The 19,081-nt window shown below is 40.3% G+C and overlaps 1 protein-coding gene across 1 annotated transcript; it reads left to right on the top strand.

Annotated features, from left to right (window-relative positions):
- The first annotated feature begins 6,696 nt into the window (after positions 1 to 6,696).
- LOC149175905 (cytochrome P450 85A1-like) lies at positions 6,697 to 17,669 on the top strand. The gene is made up of 7 exons (XM_089421281.1): positions 6,697 to 6,830; positions 15,570 to 15,723; positions 15,887 to 16,153; positions 16,251 to 16,337; positions 17,093 to 17,278; positions 17,356 to 17,480; positions 17,582 to 17,669. The coding sequence occupies exons 1-7, from the start codon at positions 6,697 to 6,699 to the stop codon at positions 17,667 to 17,669; spliced, it is 1,041 nt and encodes a 346-aa protein (XP_089277407.1).
- Positions 17,670 to 19,081: the final 1,412 nt, after the last annotated feature.

Genomic DNA, 19,081 nt, shown 5'->3' with positions numbered 1-19,081 from the left:
CTCTTACAGCTGTGCAGGAACATGTCGAGGGTCTTACCCTTGGGATTCCGGATGTGCGGATCGACGAGTTGCCTCTACGATTGCAGCGACATACTGTTGGTGTTCCCAGACGATGGTCTCGTCTTCTGCGCATGATTGCACAGGCCGTGGCATGTTATCATGAGCATCACTAGGCTAGGGTGCCCCCCAGCCATTTTTGAGTTTTGGGGTCATATGACCGATTTTGTCTTGGTTACAGAACATTACATGTAAACCGTAAACAGTTATGTATATTTTTGATTTTTGGAGTTTATTCTAGTTTTTATGTGATCCATGTATGAAACATCGATGATGCTTCTCTTTTTATCAATTTTGCAGATGTCTATCTAACACATAGTTTGCTAATGAGTCGGTTAATGTGTTTAAGTTTCTGGAAATGTGTTGATATTGGATAAAATCAAACCGTCTTTCCAAGATTTTAACTCTTAGGAACTTGCGATAAATAGCTGGATTTCGGACAGAGTAGGTACCATTGAGCTGTAGTACCACGAGCTGTGAGTCTAGCCTGACGACTAGCCGGCGTATGCCATGAGTGATGGCATCAGAGAGGAGTTCTATCAACGCGCTATACTCAGCGATATTATTTGTTGATTGACCAATACATACCCCCCTGAAACTCACTAACTCGCCGCTTGGGTCAAAAATGGCCCATGCTGCAAAGGATAGGTTCCTCGAACTACGACTTGCTCCGTCGGCATATCCGACCCACGGTTCCAATGGATTTGACATCTGCAATAAGTGTAAAAAGTGGATTACTTAAACCGGAACAAACGCTTTAGCGAAAACAAAAATGTAACATAAGCATATAGGTTACTATTAGGCATAGTAACGCTTAAGGTACAACCCGTTGCGGGGTTGCGCCAGTGGAACTCCGTCATAATCTACCAACTCGTAGGAACCTTTTGCTAATACACTTTTAACAATATAAGGGTCCATCCATAAGGACTTGAATTTCCCAGCTCCCAATTTATCGGATTCTTGGTCGTAAAGTAAGACCAAATCACCTTCCGAGAAGACACGGGGTTTGACATTTTTGTCGAACTGCGCTTTGACTCGTTTCTTATGGGCTTCGTTGGCCAAGGCGGCATCACGACGAGTTTCATCCAACTGGATTAACTCTAAGAAATGAGCTTCTTCTTCTGAGGTTCCGGGGAGGAGATCAATTGCGAGTTTAAGGGACGAAATTTCGCACTGGATTGGTAGGATCGCTTCCAGGCCATACACCAGTTGAAACGGTGTGAACCCAGTGGCATTCCTTACCGATGTTCGGTAGGCCCACAAAGCCGAGTATAGGATCAAATGCCATCTTCTTTTGTGAACCCCCACCATCCTTTGCAGCATGCGCTTCAGGACTTTGTTGATCGCTTCAACTTGTCCGTTAGCTTGCGGATAGTACGGAGTAGAGCTGTCGTGAGACAATCCTAGTTTGGCAGTTAATTCAACCATCATGTGATTGCGAAAATGCGATCCATGATCTATTACTATGGCCTGTGGCACGTCGAATCTGGCGACTACATGATTAAAAAAGAATAGGGCTGCTGTTTCACCAGTGTTATCCAATGTAGGCATCGCCTCGGCCCATTTGGTAAAATAGTCAACTGCGACTATAATATACCCATGCCCCCCGGTCGAGGTGGGGTTACATTGCATGAAATCGATGTCCCACTTGGCGAAAGGCCCCACAGCTATTATTGGCTGTAAAGGAGCGGGGGATCTTCTGGTTTTGCTATCAAAAATCTGACATGCATGGCAACTTCTAACCGCAGTTATGCAATCTTTGAACATTGTTGGCCAGAAGTATCCTGCTCGTAAGATTCTTTGTGCTGTAGCATATCCAGATTGATGCCCCCCACAGGTGCCTGAATGACATTCATTCAGGGCTTTTTCGGCTTCCTCATGGGTTAGACACCTTCTCAGGACCGTATCGACACCATGACGGTAAAGCGTATCACCGACGATCATGCAGTCTTTTGCTTGGTATCGAATGCGTTTTCGTTCTGAGTGAGAGGTGTCTGGCCGAAACTTTTGGGTTTGGAGATAAATTATTATATCTCCATACCACTCATCACTTGCTGATATCAGAAATAAACTTTCGTCCACGATCGATTCTTTGGACGTTTCATCGTTGTACGATGACGGGAGATCGCATAATAATTCTGCGAAAACTAAAGCCTTCTTTGATTTGGATTTCACAAATTCCAGATCAAACTCTTGAAGGATAGCTATCCACTTTGAATATTTGCCCCCAAGCAACTGTCGCGACAGTATATAAGTCATGGGGTTGCAATCTGACAATACAGTGGTCTTCCTAAAGAGGACATAATGTCAAAATCTTTGAATCGCTTGAACAGCTGCTAATGCCAACTTTTCAACATGAGAATATCTACTTTCCGTATCATTTAAGTTTTTGCTTAAATAATATATAGGGTGTTTAATTCCATCGACTTCTTGAACCAAAACCATTGCAATGGTCGTATCTGCTGCAGCCAGATACAGGTTAAAATCCCTTAGATAGTCTGGGGCGTACATTAATGATGCTTTGACTAGCGCTTCTTTCAAAGCATCAAAGGAAGCTTGTGCAACCTGGTCCCAGACGAAAGGTACATCCTTTTTCAGGAGACGGGTATAACCTTTAGCAAGTTCTGCGTAATTTGGAATGAACCTCCTCAGAAAGTTTGCTTTCCCTTGGAGTTTCTGAATCTGAAGCAAGTTCGAAGGTGGAGGCAAATTAATGATTGCCTGCACCTTGCAAGGGTCGAGACGAATCCCATCCTTGGAGACTATAAAGCCAAGTAAACGACGAGAACCGACGCAAAACACACATTTGTGTGGATTGAGTCTTATCTTGTAGTGTCGGCAACGTAGAAATATTGCTCTTAAATGATGCGGATGATCAGTCTGCTTTTGCGAATGAGCCGGAAGATCGTCGAGATAAGGTTGAACGATGTTCTTTGATGTCATGGAAAGCATAATTCATTGCTCTCTGAAATGTCGCCCCTGCGTTCTTTAAACCAAAGGGTAATTTTCGATAAGCGAATGTGCCCCACGGACAAATAAATGCAGTCTTTGTCTGGTCCTGTGGGCGGATATTAATTTGATTATACCCGAAAAATCCGTCCATAAATGAAAAGATTTCACATCCGGCGCATTCATCAATTATCTGGTCGATGAAGGGTGTAGGGTAGTTGTCCTTTGGACAAGCTTGATTTACATCCCTATAATCGACGCACACTCGTATTGTTCCTTGTTTTTTCATAACAGGGACAATATTCGATACCCAATCGGTTAGAGGAACCGGGTAGATGAAACCAGCATGGAGGAGCTTTTCAACTTCCGCCTTGATGGCAGCGGCTTTCTTGGGGTGCACCTGCCGAAGCCGTTGTCTTACTGGTTTGACATCAGGATACATCTTAATTTCATGTTCAACTATACTCGAGTCGATGCCTGGCATTTCATCATAGGACCAAGCAAAGTCATCTCTAAATTCGCGGAAAAGAGCTTTATATATTTCTTGTTCTGAAGGAGAACAACCTTTGCCGACATAAATATTCTCTACAATGTCTGTTTGGTCGAGATATTTATGGCTATAGTCTCTTCTATATTGGATAGGTTTCTCTCGGAATCCACCGTATTTACAGTATTTGTTAGGAATTCAAATACTGAGGGGTGATACAGGTCGCCTTGAGTATCTTCCTGAGAAGGGAACGATGGTGGTTATCATCCCATGGTGCCCCCTCAATCAACATTGACTGCAGGATTCCTTCGTCACTTGCATGCACTTGTGACCAAGGATCCAAAGGGGTACCACATTCTCCTGACCTATCTACCCAAACGCTTGACGAGCATTGATTTGGGCTCGCCTCCCATGCCTGAAACATTGATTGCTACAATATTTCGATTGGGCTCGGGTGTAACACCATTGCCCGATCCATGATGACTTTGTCTTTTGCGACCTTTGTGGAAGATATCATGTTGCAGGTGGCCACCAGTGGTACATTTCCTATGTACATATGATTTGGTAGCGAGAAAGTCCCCATCATCGTGGGGTCTTTCAACAGTCCTACTCCTATATCTTGAATTGAATGGTCGCTTTCATGGATCATGGGAATGCTTCCCGTAACTTGTGAACCATTAAGGAGGAAGTTCTGTTGGTCGACGACCGTAATCCCTCCTTCAAACGGGAAAGCGATCTTCCTAAAATAAGTCGACACGACAACTGCCATGGCATAAATCCATGGTCTTCCTAGTAGGATGTTGTAATCTAGATTTCCATCTATGACTTCAACATCAATCTCTACTGTTTTTCCACCTAGTTCAACTTTCAAGTTACTTAGGATACCGTAAGGGGTATATGTCCTACCGTCGAAAGCCTTTAGTGTTGTCGAAGATCTCGACAAGGTTGGTGACCCTAGCGTTTTCCAGCAGCTCATCGACATAATACATGTCGATGCCCCCTCGTCAATAATTGTTCTGTGAACAGTTTTGTTGAGGGCTTTTACCTGAATAAGGAAAGCTAGCTGAGCTGGTAACTGAGGGTCATACCCTTTGTGATCAAAGGACACAAGATTGGAATCCTTAGGATCAACCCCCCCTATTGCCGATAACAATTCCTGCCTCTGGGATGGACAATTTTGTAGTACTTCTAGAGTCGACATAGCGGATGGCGATTGAGCCAAATCTTCTACTATGTTATAATGTTGCGCCGCTCTGGCACGAGGATGAAACGTCGACTTGTGTACTACACCCTTAGGTGGTTTTATCGTTAATTCCGGCATTATGGGTGGGACAACTTCTGACGAAGTCGTTGTCGAACTACTAGGTTGATCTTTACCTTTTTCGTTTGACAGTTGCGGATTCCCATAATCTTTGCTCCTTGTCGAAATCAAAGCATCATTTTGCTGCTTAGAGATCGACAACATCAGCACTTGCGACGGGGAAGCATTTCCACTATCAACCATATTTTGACCTGGATTGGGAAATGGATCAGTCAGCACAGCCGGGTTCTTTGGACTTTTAAAGAATCTCTTGAGCTCAACTTTGTATGGACAATCTTGTGTCCAATGATCCTCGTCACATATAAAACATGGATGAGGTGGCTTCCCTTTCTGTTTCCCTTTCCTAGGAGAGCTTGAAGAAGCTTTTTCAGGTGACGGATCATCCTGCTGCTTCTTCTTCCCTTTGTTTTGTTTCTTCTTGCTTCCTGGTTGATTGGTTTCTTTGCCTTTATCTGCTGATATGGCATTTACTTCCGAAGCAAGAATCTCTTCATGGGCATTTCGATCTGAAGTCTTACGGGCTTTCTGAGGTGAAGCCTTTTTCGACTTCGTGCTTGCAGTGCCAATCACGCCATCTCCGGCATGAGAGTCAATATTCGATTTAGGAGGGGGAGGAATTGAAAATTCAGGTCTGGGGGCATCAGCTATTTTGTCATAGAGCGTGCCAGACTGAGTATATACCAAGTCTAAATATTGAGCACGAGCAATGACTTGCTCCTCTGTTACGACTCCTCCCTTGGCCACATCCTCCGTTATAGCTGGAAGCAGTGACTTTATAAACCATTCAGCTAGTAGCTGATCAGGAACGTATGTTTTCACCATCCTACGATGGCGACGCCACTCATGTATATGATCAGATATGTGAGTAGCTGTCGTCTGTTTGAAGTTGGTCAGTATCTCGGTTCCTGTTTCATACCTGATTGGTAATTGAAAATGGGTTAAGAAAGTCGTGGCTAAGGAGTTGAAATTGTCGAAAGAGGCTCTTGGCAATTCTATATACCATTTAGCCGCCGGACCTGTCAATGTCCTCTGGAAGAGGCGAAGTCTTATTGAATCATCGTTCAAGGTGTTCGATGAACACCACAGATGAAAGGTCATGACGTGATTCGACGGGTCTTCACCTGGATTTCCATTGAATTTAGGAATGTCCGATGGAAGTTTGTGAGGAATCATGGGCCACCAAGGGCGTAGGCGATAGGATCGTTTGTCAACCGATGTAGATCGGGTAACTCCAGAGTTGCCACGAATGGCAGCTACTGACTCAAGTTAGGTGAAGCGTACCCAGGGTACGATGGAATCGCCTGAGCAGTTGGTCTTTGCATACCAGCATAATGTAATTGATGCTGATATGACTGATACGGTTGATGGACTACTCCACCGTAGAGTGGTTGGTTTTGACCGTATTGTAGGTACGGTTGTCCATTATTCGCAAAAATTTGCTGCTCGGTACCTTGGTACACTTGCTGGAACTGCGGTTGTTGATACTGCACTAACCATGGTTGTGACGCCATTGGTTGTTGTGCTATGCTTACCACTGGGCCAAGATTAGGGGTAAGGGTACCCGTTTGTGTTTGTGACGCCTCGCTAGCCGGCAATTGCGGTTGGGTTGCAGGGTCAACGGGTTGTTGCATTACAACTTGAGAAAACTGAGGTTGACATGTAACAGGTATCGTTTGAACTTGCGACACAGTCACAATTGCTGGTGTCGTCGGGATGTTCGTCACAAGCATCTGTTGTTGCATAGAATACACAACTCTTGGTTGCTGGGATGGCATAGGTATCCAACCACTTGTAGTTATTCCAGTATAACCTGAGTATGGTTGTGAACTCCCGTATGGGTAACCTCCCGGAGGGGGTAATGAGAAAGCATATTGCCCCCCATATGGTGGTGGTCCGGAATCGAGAGGATTTATTACACCTCGAGGACCGGATTGCCCCAACGGATTTCCAAAAGGATCAATCTGTTGAGTTCCAACATAGGAGTTACCGGGTATTATCCCGGGAGAATAAACAGGAACAGACCATACTGTCGTCATGGCCCCCGAAGGGACCCCCGCTGTTGAGAGTTAGGGACAGATGGTGTGCTGGCGAACATTGTCGGAATGACCCCAGGGAGTTCTGCGGTCGCTGTGTCATTTGGCACAGTCCTAGATGTCGACGGTTGTTCAGACATTTTGAGTCTATCCAGTAGATTGCCTAGTGATTCTTCAGGAACTTCTCTGGGTGATAGGCTAGCTTCTGATGCAGTAGGAAGTAGAATGATCCCTGCTCCAAAATGTGTTGGAGTAGTTGCTTGCAGATCTTCTACAATCTCTTCTATTGCGATCAGACCGGGTGGAAGAGGAAGACCGTCAGGTCCGTAGAATATCTCTGGTGCCGAAGAAGGGTTTGTTTCGACAGCGACAGTTGTTTGAGGAGCAAGACTCTCTGAACCGATCACTGATGGACCTGATTCAGTAACACAAGTATTTGCTTTCAGACTAGGATCAGTGTTACTGTCCTTCTGGGGCTGTTGAACTTCTTCAATAGGGGCAGGGTTTCCAGAAATGTTTGGAGTAACTGGAACCTCAGATGTCGTTGGAACACTTGTTCTAACTTTGACAGGAGATTTGGAACCAGTTGAACGAGGTCGCTTTGCCCGGGTTGTTTTCGATTCCGGGGACAAAGACGTTTGTCTCGTGTTCCTCCGCGAACGACAGTTCATCGATTGACTTTCTTCCACGATTGCGGATTACTTGATCAACCAACAATGCACAAGGTAAAATGTGTTTTCGAATTGAATTAATTTTAGACGCTTTTAAGACAAAACTTGCTTTTTCATGTTTTAAGAGTCGAGAAAAAGCTAAAGATGACTCTAGTCTCCTTCGATGTATTAACGAGCCCGAAGTGACAAATGCTCGGATGGACTTTTTCAGTTATAGAGTTTGAAAAAGGCCAAAAGAAACTACTCTGGAGTTCTAGGCAAGGGTGTGCCAAACCTTTCGCGAAACCACAGAATACGTTTTACGGTACGAGTGGTCGATCTTCGTGAATGCTGTGTTCACTGCATCGCGATCAGTAGGGCGGCCGACACGGCTTCCTATGGATAAAGGCTTTGTTCCTATAGGGGTCCCCCAATATACGCGACGGTACGCGGGGGCACAAGTCCGTATTAGTGCTATCGTCCCTCAGGAGGAATCACCCACCTTCGTAGAGATCAACAGTCACTATGTTTAACGATGCCGGTTCACGTCTCTACCTAGACCTCTACTGTGTTTCGTTATGTTTCAAAGCGTTGTTAGATAAATTCAGTTCTTTTTAGGTTGATCTTGCTTAGCAGTTTGCCTTTACGGATCACCACGTGATGTATGACACAACTCCTAAATGCAGTCTAAGAATGATAAGCAAGCTTTTTCAATTCTTTCAACTTATGAAAACCTTAACTACTGAAGGAAAAGAAAGACATCATCTTTTCAAACAGATCATAGAGCACACACTGATGCACTTTTCCTAAATCGACATGCAAACTGTCAAAATGCACATGCACAATGCAAATATTTCTTTTCTTCTTCCTTAATGTTGATGTATTACAAAAAGAAAGCTGTTGTATAATTTCGAATTCAATTTCAAGTGAAAGAAAACAAGTTTTTGTCCAGTAATCAAAAGAACACCTTAAGATTCACTCGTTTCAACACAAGAAATACTGAAATTCGAACCATATAACGAAAGCAAATGCTCAAGCAGCTATGAACAGCAATAAACTAACTCTTAGAATCACAACGACACTTTCTCACAGGTCTAGATTCAAGAGGTCATAGCAAGACTAGTTCACTTTCGCTATGGGAAACTGTGAATGACAGCAAGAAATACCATAAGAACAATCACGGTTTCTTCATACAACTGAGGTGGAATGAAGGCAAAGAGAAGTGGTTTCAGCTGGGTATACAGGTTGACAACTGGCTGCAAAAACAATACTGAAAACTGGGCAACAGACAGTGGAGAATCCAAGTTGCACAAGGCAAAACTGGATCAGCGCAGGTGTTGCACTGTGGATCTGAGATGCAGCGCAGGTAGCCCCTTCGGGACCTGCGTTGCAGTGCAGGTAGCCTTTGTGGCAGCTGCACTGATGAGACAAGTCACGTCTCTCTCAGATTCCGGGTCACAGTTTGCTCAAAAATGAGCGGTTTTTGGCCAAATCAGAGGCTGTCAGTCAAGTATACACTAGAGGATGATTAAAGGAAGATGAACACTATCACAAAGAGCTAAAAAGAGTCCTCGTGGATCTGCTCTTCAAATCATAAACAGGCCCAGCACTGGGCTAGAGTAGCTGCCCTCTACTTTGCATTCGAAGGACTCGCATGCAGTTCGATTCGGTACTCTTTCGTTTAAGAAATGAATAGCAATAAACACAAGCTACCAACAAGACACGATCCCCAGCGGAGTCGCCAGTCAGTTGTGGGGGAAAGTATCCAACTCGGAATGACCCTAACCCACTCTAAGGGTGACAGTTCCTTAACAACAGCTGAAAGCAAAGCTATCTAAAGTTTCTTCTTTATGACATGCAAGAGATAAAAGGAAGAGATCCACTTACCGATGTCTTGCGCAAATGGTCGATCCAATCTCCTTTGATTGCCGCTTGCTCCCAGCTCCAAGTCTTTTCACGGGCCCAGCTACACGAGATCCTGCAAACAAGACAAAGAAAGGAGACTACAAGAAGCATGCATGCATAACTGATTCAAGGATTAGCATAAATCAAATACGCAAGTAAGACAATACATCATTGAAACACATGCGAATAGAAGAACCTCAAATGCTTTATTAATATATGGAAGTAAGGTTCAGGCGGTGATACAACCATGAGAGGTCCAATCCAGCATCACCTTCCCGACGGAGAGAAATCTCTTCTTCACCTCCCTCAAGAAATCACCCAATGCTCACAACTGTAAACCAACAGCAATTCTTTGCACTAAATTCCGGCCTCCAGATCCCATGGGATGAGATCCTTATATAGAGTTTTGGAGTGAAGATAAGTCAGCTTGATGTGTGACTTGTTGTCCTCTTCAACTCCAGTTGTTCTTCAGTTCTTCACTCGGAGTTTCTGTCTTCCACTTGGAGTTTTAGAAGCTCTTAACTCATCATTAGGCGAATCTTATCATCAAGTGTCTTTTTAGAAGCTTCCTGGGCACTGGCACTTTGAGAAAAAGATTCCTCCACATGTCCAAGTACGCCCAACGCAGGTAGCCTTTGTTCTACTTGCTATGCAACGCAGGTAGCCTTTGTTGTACCTGCTATGCAGCGCAGATGCCTAGTGGAGCAGCTGCAATGATCCAAAACTGACCTATTTTTGAGTGTTTTTCAGTGGAGAACTGATTTGCAGTGCTGTGGTTTGTTGACCTTGTTCCTCTAAGGGTAAGAACAACTTGTTTAGGGACTTTGGACCCCTTAGATTATTGACATTTCATGCTCTATGCTGTAAGGCACAAAAATTTCTATAACAAGAGAGATAGGCTATTCACTTGTAGTTTGTGCTCATGCTTGAGCAAGCATATGCAATACATATCTATTCTTTGATTAATGCAATATATATATATATAGGAGGTGTTTTGAGTAGTTTCTGTCCCCTAGATAAATGAGTGTGTATGTTTAATGGTTTCTATTGCATTTTTATAATTTGATTTCTATATTTTGAGTTGAATTCTGCAAAGCAGTAGAGTAGGTTTGTGTCTTGTTATTTAGATTAAAATTTCATAAGCAGTTACAAATCTACACATAATTTCTACATTTTTCTAGTTGAACACCCACAAGGCCCACTTACTCCAAAACAATAATAAAATATTTAGTTAGTGGATCATGAATGTATTTAGTTCACTAAACTTCATTAGCCCCTAGAGAGAAATTCAAGACCCTTTCAATAATCGGTCTTCTTCCTTGAAAATGGATCTATTGTAGAATTGAGGCCTAAAAGTATTTGTGATCACTATAGGGCTTGAAGATGCTTTATAGAAGAAAATATATATCAAGATCATGGGAGTGGGGGTCTATGATGAAGCTAGAAGGAATGGACCAATAGTTTAAAACCTAGAGTTAAAAGGTTCTCCATCTAGTGAGAAAACCTTTGAAGCGCCATGTGACATCATCAGTAAGGAAGGACCAAATAGGAAGGACACTCAAAAGAGTATCCTGAGCATGATCCGTTTTGACATTGTTTCCTTTAGTAAGAGGATAAAGGGTTGATGGAGATCATTTGGTCTCTTGATGGTCAATTTTGAGGAAAGATTGGCCAAACCCCTGAAATTGAGGGATACGATTCTCATTTAGCACCCTTGATGTGGATTGACACTCTAAGGGCCTTACTGATAAATTTATATTTTTTCCACAAATTTCTTTGGTTAATTTTTATTGAGCCTAAGATGTGCAGGCTTTATTCCCCCCAGGAGTATGGCTTGTCGGGGGAGAGGTCAAATGGCTTGATACCACCATTTTCTTCAGACGCCATGAGAGGGTCTAGTGAAAAGTTAATAGATGATGAAGAGTCCTCATAGTTGAGGGAACAAAGATTATAGGAATGCGATTCATGGGGATCAATTTGAGAGGCCGATCATAAGGGTCCAAGGCGATGGGGGCTAGAAGGGGAAAGGAGGCTAGAGAGGGGAGGGGAAGGTGTCAGGGGTAGAGAAGAAGGATAAGAGGAAAGGGAGGGGGGAAAACCTAGATATTCCAAGCAATCAACTGGCGTCAATGGGTGCATAATTCCAGGAATAAGATTCCTAGAAAAAGAAAAATGAACCAGAGTTTGGTTGGGGGGGGGGGATCAATCATACCCTCAAGAGGAGGTTGCTTCTTACCACCACAGTCTGAAGAATATGTTGGAGCAGGTCCCATAATATATGATAAGACATGATCTGTGGAATGAGCCAAAGAGCCAGGTGCTAGATGCACATCTTTCATGTCTAAAGAAGGAAGAGTTTCCAAAGGTCCAAGAACAATGAGGTAGTCCTGAATTGGTTCTAGATTATATTTAGTTGCCAAGGGTTAAATATGAGAATATTCTAAGTTGTCTCTAGCAGTTGACTTCCTTTCCCACATGGTTTTTGGTTTCATGGAAGCATAATCTACTCCAAGATTCCTTTATTATGGACATTTCCCACATTTGAAGGGAAAATCATTTGTAATGCAACAAATGTGAATATAAGATGTTCCCCCATTTGAAGGTTATGTTGTCCATTAGACCACACGAGAGATTGAACCCCACAATAATTTTGGCCATGGCCATGTAGCCAGAAGTTTGAAATTGAAGTTTCCCTCTGATCCAAGTGGATCTTTAAAGAAGTACCAGTGGCATGGTAAAAGGCTCAAAACTTAGAGTGGAAGAATTTGGATAAACTTAGCATCTGATCGAAGTGCTCGTTATCCTGGTTCCAACAGTGCAAATGACACTCAAATCTGAGTTCATATGAAGAAGTTAGAGCAAGTCAATTTTTATGTTTGAATTGTCCAGGTGGCAGGAGTAGATAACGTGGCAGACACTCTCAGCGAATGGGAAAGAGCCAAGTGGCAGACTACCATTGGTCCCACATATCACATATCGCAGGAAGTAGAGGTCGTGTCTTAAGGAAAACCATCCCAAGGTTGCGGTGCAATCAAATCACAAACGTCCATCGCAAAAGAAGAAGGTGAAAGAATAGGCCCTTGACAGTCAGGGTTTCGATGCGACGAATCGCAATCGCACATCGCAAGGTGCATCAGTCTATAATAGGCCTCCGGCAAGATCAGGTTGTGATTGCAATATCGCAATCGCATATCGCACAAGCACCACACCCGTATATATGTTACTCAATGAAACTTCCGATTGCGATTTACGATGGGGTTTCCAGACCCGATATTTTATATGCTATGTTTTATACTCCCGGCGGGTTCACTATATCGCAAGCCACTTGAGTTATGGGTTGGTCTGTACACTGATTGTGGGGAAACACCGATAGTAAAAGGTCGTCGAGTTCAATGCGCAGTTAAAGGGGTTTTTCTATGTTTGTAAGAGTTGTTGCAACATACCATTCAGGGCCCCGAGAACCTATGTTGGAAAATGCTCGCTTGCTAAACTTTATCGTTTGTTTGGAACTACCCAGGTATTGGGGAATTTTGCCACCAACTTACATAAAGGACCATCCGTGTCGGAGAAAGGCAGAGGGGATAGGCAGATTAGTTCAAAAGCTATTGAATGCAGCAGACCCTGACCTAGTAGCAAGTCAGGACCTTACATTGAGTAGTAGGGAGCTTCTGAAAAGGTGCAAAAGGCTTGATTATACGAATTGGGTCTTCGGATAGGTGTTTTTACACGATTTTTCATGAGGATTTCAGTGGTACTCTCTGTTTTTTAAGCCGAGCTCTCCATTCTTTGTCCATCTTCTAGCTTGGAGGTATAAGGATTGTAAATGAATGTTGCTTGTACTTTTATCTCTTTTTATGCCACTTAATGAAAGAAGGCCTCCCTGCTATTGAGAAGGGCCCAAAGACATATTCCAAATTGGACGAACTCTGTAATCAAATATTTGTTTCATGGTTTCATATTTATCGTGTTATTTTTGCATTGTTTTATGTGCTTTTAGTTTCATGATTTATAAGCTTTGTTTCATGTAATTCTAATGCATTTATAAGTAAAAGATCTTGGATCAGCCTCATAAAAAACCATAGCAAATTCCCAATTTCAAGAAAGATGTCTCCAATCTAAAGGTGAAGTGGCAACCCTGGTAATCTCACCCAAATAGATAGTGTTTCAAGATTTTTTTCTTTGGCATCAAAATCTACTTTATAGTTCTTCATAAAGAGGGTTTGGTAACCTAAAAATTAGTTCTTTTCTCGAAGGGCTTGAGTTTATGTTCAGGAGGGTGTGGCCCAAGAAAGCCAACCTTTCGCCATGACAAAACAACGGGGCGAGTAGCCAAGAACAAGGTGGAATTTTTTATAAACCTAACCCCTAAGGGTTGGAAAGGAGACCCACCTACTAGCAAATCTTTCAACTGGGGTGGATTCTCTTCCATTTCGGTAATAGAGTCCAACTTGATCACAGGGAGGCAAGGCGGGGTAGACATGCATTTTATGCATTCATCATGAAAATCCTATAGTCTACAACTTCTTTTGCCAAAGAAGGAAGTACATTCAAACCACAAGGAAACTAACAAAATGGAGTAAATGTGGTTGAGGGAGGGGAGTAAAATGGTCTGACAGTTGTAGCGTTTAGGCCAAAGGGTGAAGGAAATGAATAAGGAGGAGAATATGGTAGGATAATAGGGATGATACACAGGGCGAACGAGACATGGATGTTTGGGAGCGACCATGATTGGACCTGAAGATAGTGAAATTATCTAAGGTTGAAGAGGAATGCGAGGGGAAAAAGGCAACACGAAGGTTGTGCTATGAGGAAGAAAACAATGAAGTGGACCAAATGGAAATTCCCTCTAAAAAGTCAAAAAATAAAATAAAAACTCAATATTCTCCATTCTTCATAACCCAATTTGCTTTTCCTATTATTACTACTTTAACAATTAACATAATTATTTAAAAAATATAAAAAAAAAATCTGATGTAAAATCTGAAAACATCTACTGATAATGAAATAAATTCTATTTATCAACCTCCTTTCCAATTGCAATTAACTTATCCCTAATATCTTTCAAATTTAACAAGCGATAAATTTAACCAGTGATTAGAGACAGAATCTCAAGTGAAGGAATGTCAGTCCTTTCCCATTGCTATAAACGTATCCCTAATATCTTTCAAATTAGAGACGAAATCTCAAGTGAAGAATGCCACATGCTTTTTAAAGTATAATACCCTCTTCTTCCTTTTAACATTAATGCTATATATATCAAGGACTTTCACCGAAACCCACGACCTTCTAGATTTTTGTGTGTCAACCTAAAATAACTGGCAACTGGTGCATTGAATGGGCAGGTGTGAAGTAAATTGTTTGTTTGGCGATGCCTAAATCCACCTCTATAGAAAAGTTAATACTCCGTCCTTACACTCACCTGACAAGAGCTTGACGTCACCGGGATCATTGATCATGGCATGCATCCATGCATCCATCTCTCCTCACCCAGTTCCCGCGATGCGTGTTCCTGCCCGCCTCCAGCGCCGGTGTTCCTGCCCGAGTTGCCCAAGGTTCAGCGTAATCAATGCAAGTAGTGCGCTCCGATGCACTGATAGTAATCAGTGCATTAATGTTATTCAAATAATGAGCCCATTTGAATTCAAATTCAAATTTGAATTTAAGCGCCCAAAATTCAGCGCTCATCTATATTTCAGCAACCACATTCGAATTTCTTCAGAGCTTCATCAACCGGAAAAATCACACATCTTTATCTCCCGCGGTCATTTCAAATATTTTCAAAAAGGCCGGCCCGCTCTTTTGCATATTGATTCTCTGTTCAGTTTTGTTTTGTCAATGAAGTTGCAGACGATAGAATATCATGACCTCGCCCTTCAAATTCGGTCTTCCACAGATAAAACTCAAGAATTCGGTCTTCCACAGATAAAACTCAAGAGCAGACAATGAACGAAGCAATGAAGGCTCTGTTTTGGCTATCAAATTTAGGAATCCGTAGTGAAGATCGCCTAGAAATAAAATAATGAAATCCCAAGGACCAGGAGAAAAAGAGAGTAAAAATAATTGTTAACCTAGTTCTTCCCCATCAAATTTAGGAATCTGTAATAAAGATGGCCAAGAAATACAATAATGTCCAATAAATAATAATAACTATCCATGATTCGGTGGCTGCAAATGGTTTTGCTTTTGTCTTTACAGCAGGTAATGAGTATAAAGTCTGGTCCGAAGGCAGAGGCATTTTTGTCAAAATTCTGTAAACTCGTGGAAGGAACCATTTCCATAACTATAAATCTTCCTGGTACCAGCTACAAACGCGGTTTCCAGGTATGTAAATCACCCCCAAAAACCAGTAATGCGTTTGTACACACCAGAGTTTGGCAAATGCTGTGAACCCTAAACTAGAATATGCATTAGTGGTGAACGTTTTAGGTGGATTTTCTGGAAACTTGAAGAATAATCAATCACCCGTACTGCTCATTATGTGCAGGCAAGGGAAAATATCCTGAGAATGTTGAGAGAAGTGCTCAAGGAAAGGAGGGCTTCCATGGACACTTATAATGATATGATTGCAATGCTTCTCAATGACAAAGAAGAAGAAGCAGATGGCGCATCTGCTAATTTCAAGCTCACAGATGAACAAATCTTCGATTTACTAATATCTATTATCAATGTTGGCTACGAAACAGTTTCCACCACAACCATGATGGCTGTCAAGTATCTCCATGACAGTCCCGAGGCTCTCCGAGAGCTTAGAGTGAGTTTAATATAATATAAATATAAATATGTCCATATCTCTCAGATCTAAGGCTTTTGTTCTGAATATATACATAAACCTGACTGTCTGCTTGCAGGAAGAACACCTAGCAATTCAGAGGAGAAAAAATCCGGGCGAAACTGTCAATTGGGATGACTACAAGTCTATGAAGTTTACTCAGAGTGTATGTGAATCATCATAAACCAGATTTGTTTCCAGAGGGGTTTTAGGGGGCAAAATTTGATACTAGACTATTTTGTTAGGATATATTATATTCTTTCATTTGGTTTAAAAGTTTTTTTTGTTAGGTATAATATTTAAATTTTTAAAAAATGCCTTTGCTTAAATATAATATATACATTTTAGTTTTTTCTTTTTTGTTAGTCAAAAACTTTTATCTGTGTTAGCAAGAAATGAATTGATATTTTAATCTCCAAGAGATTAAAAATAGTTTATGGTACTATTAGTTTTTTATTTTTAGCTTTTTGTAATTCAGTCTTTTTCTTATTCAAATTGATGATGAGCTGATCCAACCTTCCAACAATCTCCTTGCCAAAAAGACAATGCCAATGCAAAGAAACCCGTGCTAACATATTACCATAACTTTATATATTGCCATAATTTTTCTCTGATGTCTTTGAATGCATCACATTCCAAAATGAAATGTTTTTCTGATTCTATTGCCAAATATTTTTCTGATTCTATTGCCGCAGACCTGCAAAATATACACACTGATTCTCTTAATTTTTTTTAGACAAGTAATATATGAAATGCTATTTGAATAATTTTTCAAATCAAAATAGTAATCCAAAATATTATAAATAAACCTCATGTTTAAATCCTTAAAATTTTTTAGTGAAAAATACCTTCACTGAAATTTGATTAACAGATTTTGATTGCTTACCTCGTTGTTTCTTAAGAAGCTTTCATTGATTGCAGCTGATATATGAAACGCTAAGACTTGCAACTGTTGTAAATGGGGTTTTGAGAAAAACAACTCCAGATATGGAAATGAAAGGTTTCATGATTCCCAAAGGATGGAAAATTTATGTTTACATGACAGAAGCCCATGACGATAATTTTCTCTATCCTGACTTCTCCGCATTTAACCCATGGCGATGGCAGGTGCGTATGTAGTTGTTGCATTTAAATCCAATGATATAGAGTAGTCACACAGGGCTAATGTGTATAGCTCTATTCAGGAGAAGAACGGTGACTCCGTCATGTATTTCACCGCTTTCGGAGGAGGAAGGAGGCTGTGCCCAAGCAAGGAATTGGGTTTAGTTCAGATATCCATGTTTCTCCACCATTTTGTCACTCGCTACAGGTAATAATCTATTCTACAGCATTTATTATTGTTATCTCATAATGCCCATTTGATAAATCTGGTAACTCTCGTCTCTTCGGTATAAATTTTATTATTGACAGATGGGAGGAGGTCGGGGGAGATGAAATTTTGAAATTTCCCAGGGTTGTGGCTCCTAAAGGACTTCGCATCAAAGTATCAGAGTATTGAATAAATGAAAATGCCAGAGTGCATCAACCATAGGGCTGTTTCCCTCAAATATACTAAATGTCATGTATAGAGTATCTAAGTTTATGTTTAAGCTCCATGTATATCTTCGCTTGAAGAAAGAGTAACTATCATCAAATACATATGATTACATGGATCAATTTTGAGGAGATTATTCTACCTTGTGATGTGAAACAATTTAAAACTGTTGATAAAATGAGATATTTTTTTCCCTGTAATAGAGTTTTTTTTTCCCTGTGATAGAGATTTCTAAAGAGCCATGTTTGATTAATAGCTATAATCAAATTAAGGGGATTTGGAAACCACAAGTTACATCGAAAATGGAAAATAAATAAAAAACGGCCAAGCAAAATGAGATTATTCTTCATAATAGTTAAAATCACATTAATGGGAATTGGAAAATGAAAAGTTAAAATGGAAACTAAATTGAAAACTGCCCCTAAAATGAGATTATTCCTTGTAATGAGATTATTCTTCATAATATTTAAAATCAAACAAGTGAGAATTGGAAACCTGAAAAATTAAATTGAAAATTGCCTTAAAAATGAGATGATTCTATCTTGCTATGAGATTTAAGACTAGATTTTAAAACCAGATTGAAAACTCTTTGTAAAATGAGATTACTCTTTCTTGTTATAAGATTTGATTATTGGATCTTGTAATAAGATTTGGAATGAGTTTTTTAAACCAAATTGATTTTTTTTTAAACGAAATTATTTTTCACTGTAATAAGATTTGTAATAAAATTTTTTAATTAAACATATTTAATTAATGGTTAAAATTATATTTAGACATTTGAAAATCTGTATAAGGAAATTAAAACCAAATTGAAATTTACTCCAAAAAATGAGATTATTCTTTTTTGTCTGAAATTTTATTAAGCAGATTATTCTTCTTAGTAATAAATTTTCTATTTAGCTAAATATGTTTGATTAGTGATTGAAATTAAATTAGAAAAATTAAAAAATTGAAAATCAAATTGAAAATTATAACACAAAATTAGATTATTATTTTTTGTAATGAGATTTTTAATTATATTTAAATAATGATTAAAATAAAGTTAATAGTGATTGGAAATTAAACATTCAAATTAAATGGAAACCAAATTGAAAACTACCCATCAAATGAGATTATTTTTCTCTGTAATAAAATTGCTAATAAAATTTTTAATCAAGCATATTTAACAAATAATAAAATTAAATGAATAAAAATTAAGAATCTACAAATTAAATGAAAACAAATTAAAACTAACAAAACATTAATACTATTTTTTAATCATAAAATATGTTTAATTAATATTCAAAACCAAATAAGAATTAGAAACTCGCCAAAATTTGAACAATGGTTGATATTTTACTTCTTACTCATTGAATCAATTTTATCAATCTATCTTC

The sequence above is a fragment of the Pinus tabuliformis genome, chromosome 4_1, assembly GCF_031772625.1.
Source record: "Pinus tabuliformis cultivar Carrire ecotype Pingquan chromosome 4_1, CPIR1, whole genome shotgun sequence".
Taxonomy (NCBI): domain Eukaryota; kingdom Viridiplantae; phylum Streptophyta; class Pinopsida; order Pinales; family Pinaceae; genus Pinus; species Pinus tabuliformis.
This window is presented reverse-complemented; position numbering and strand designations above follow the sequence as displayed.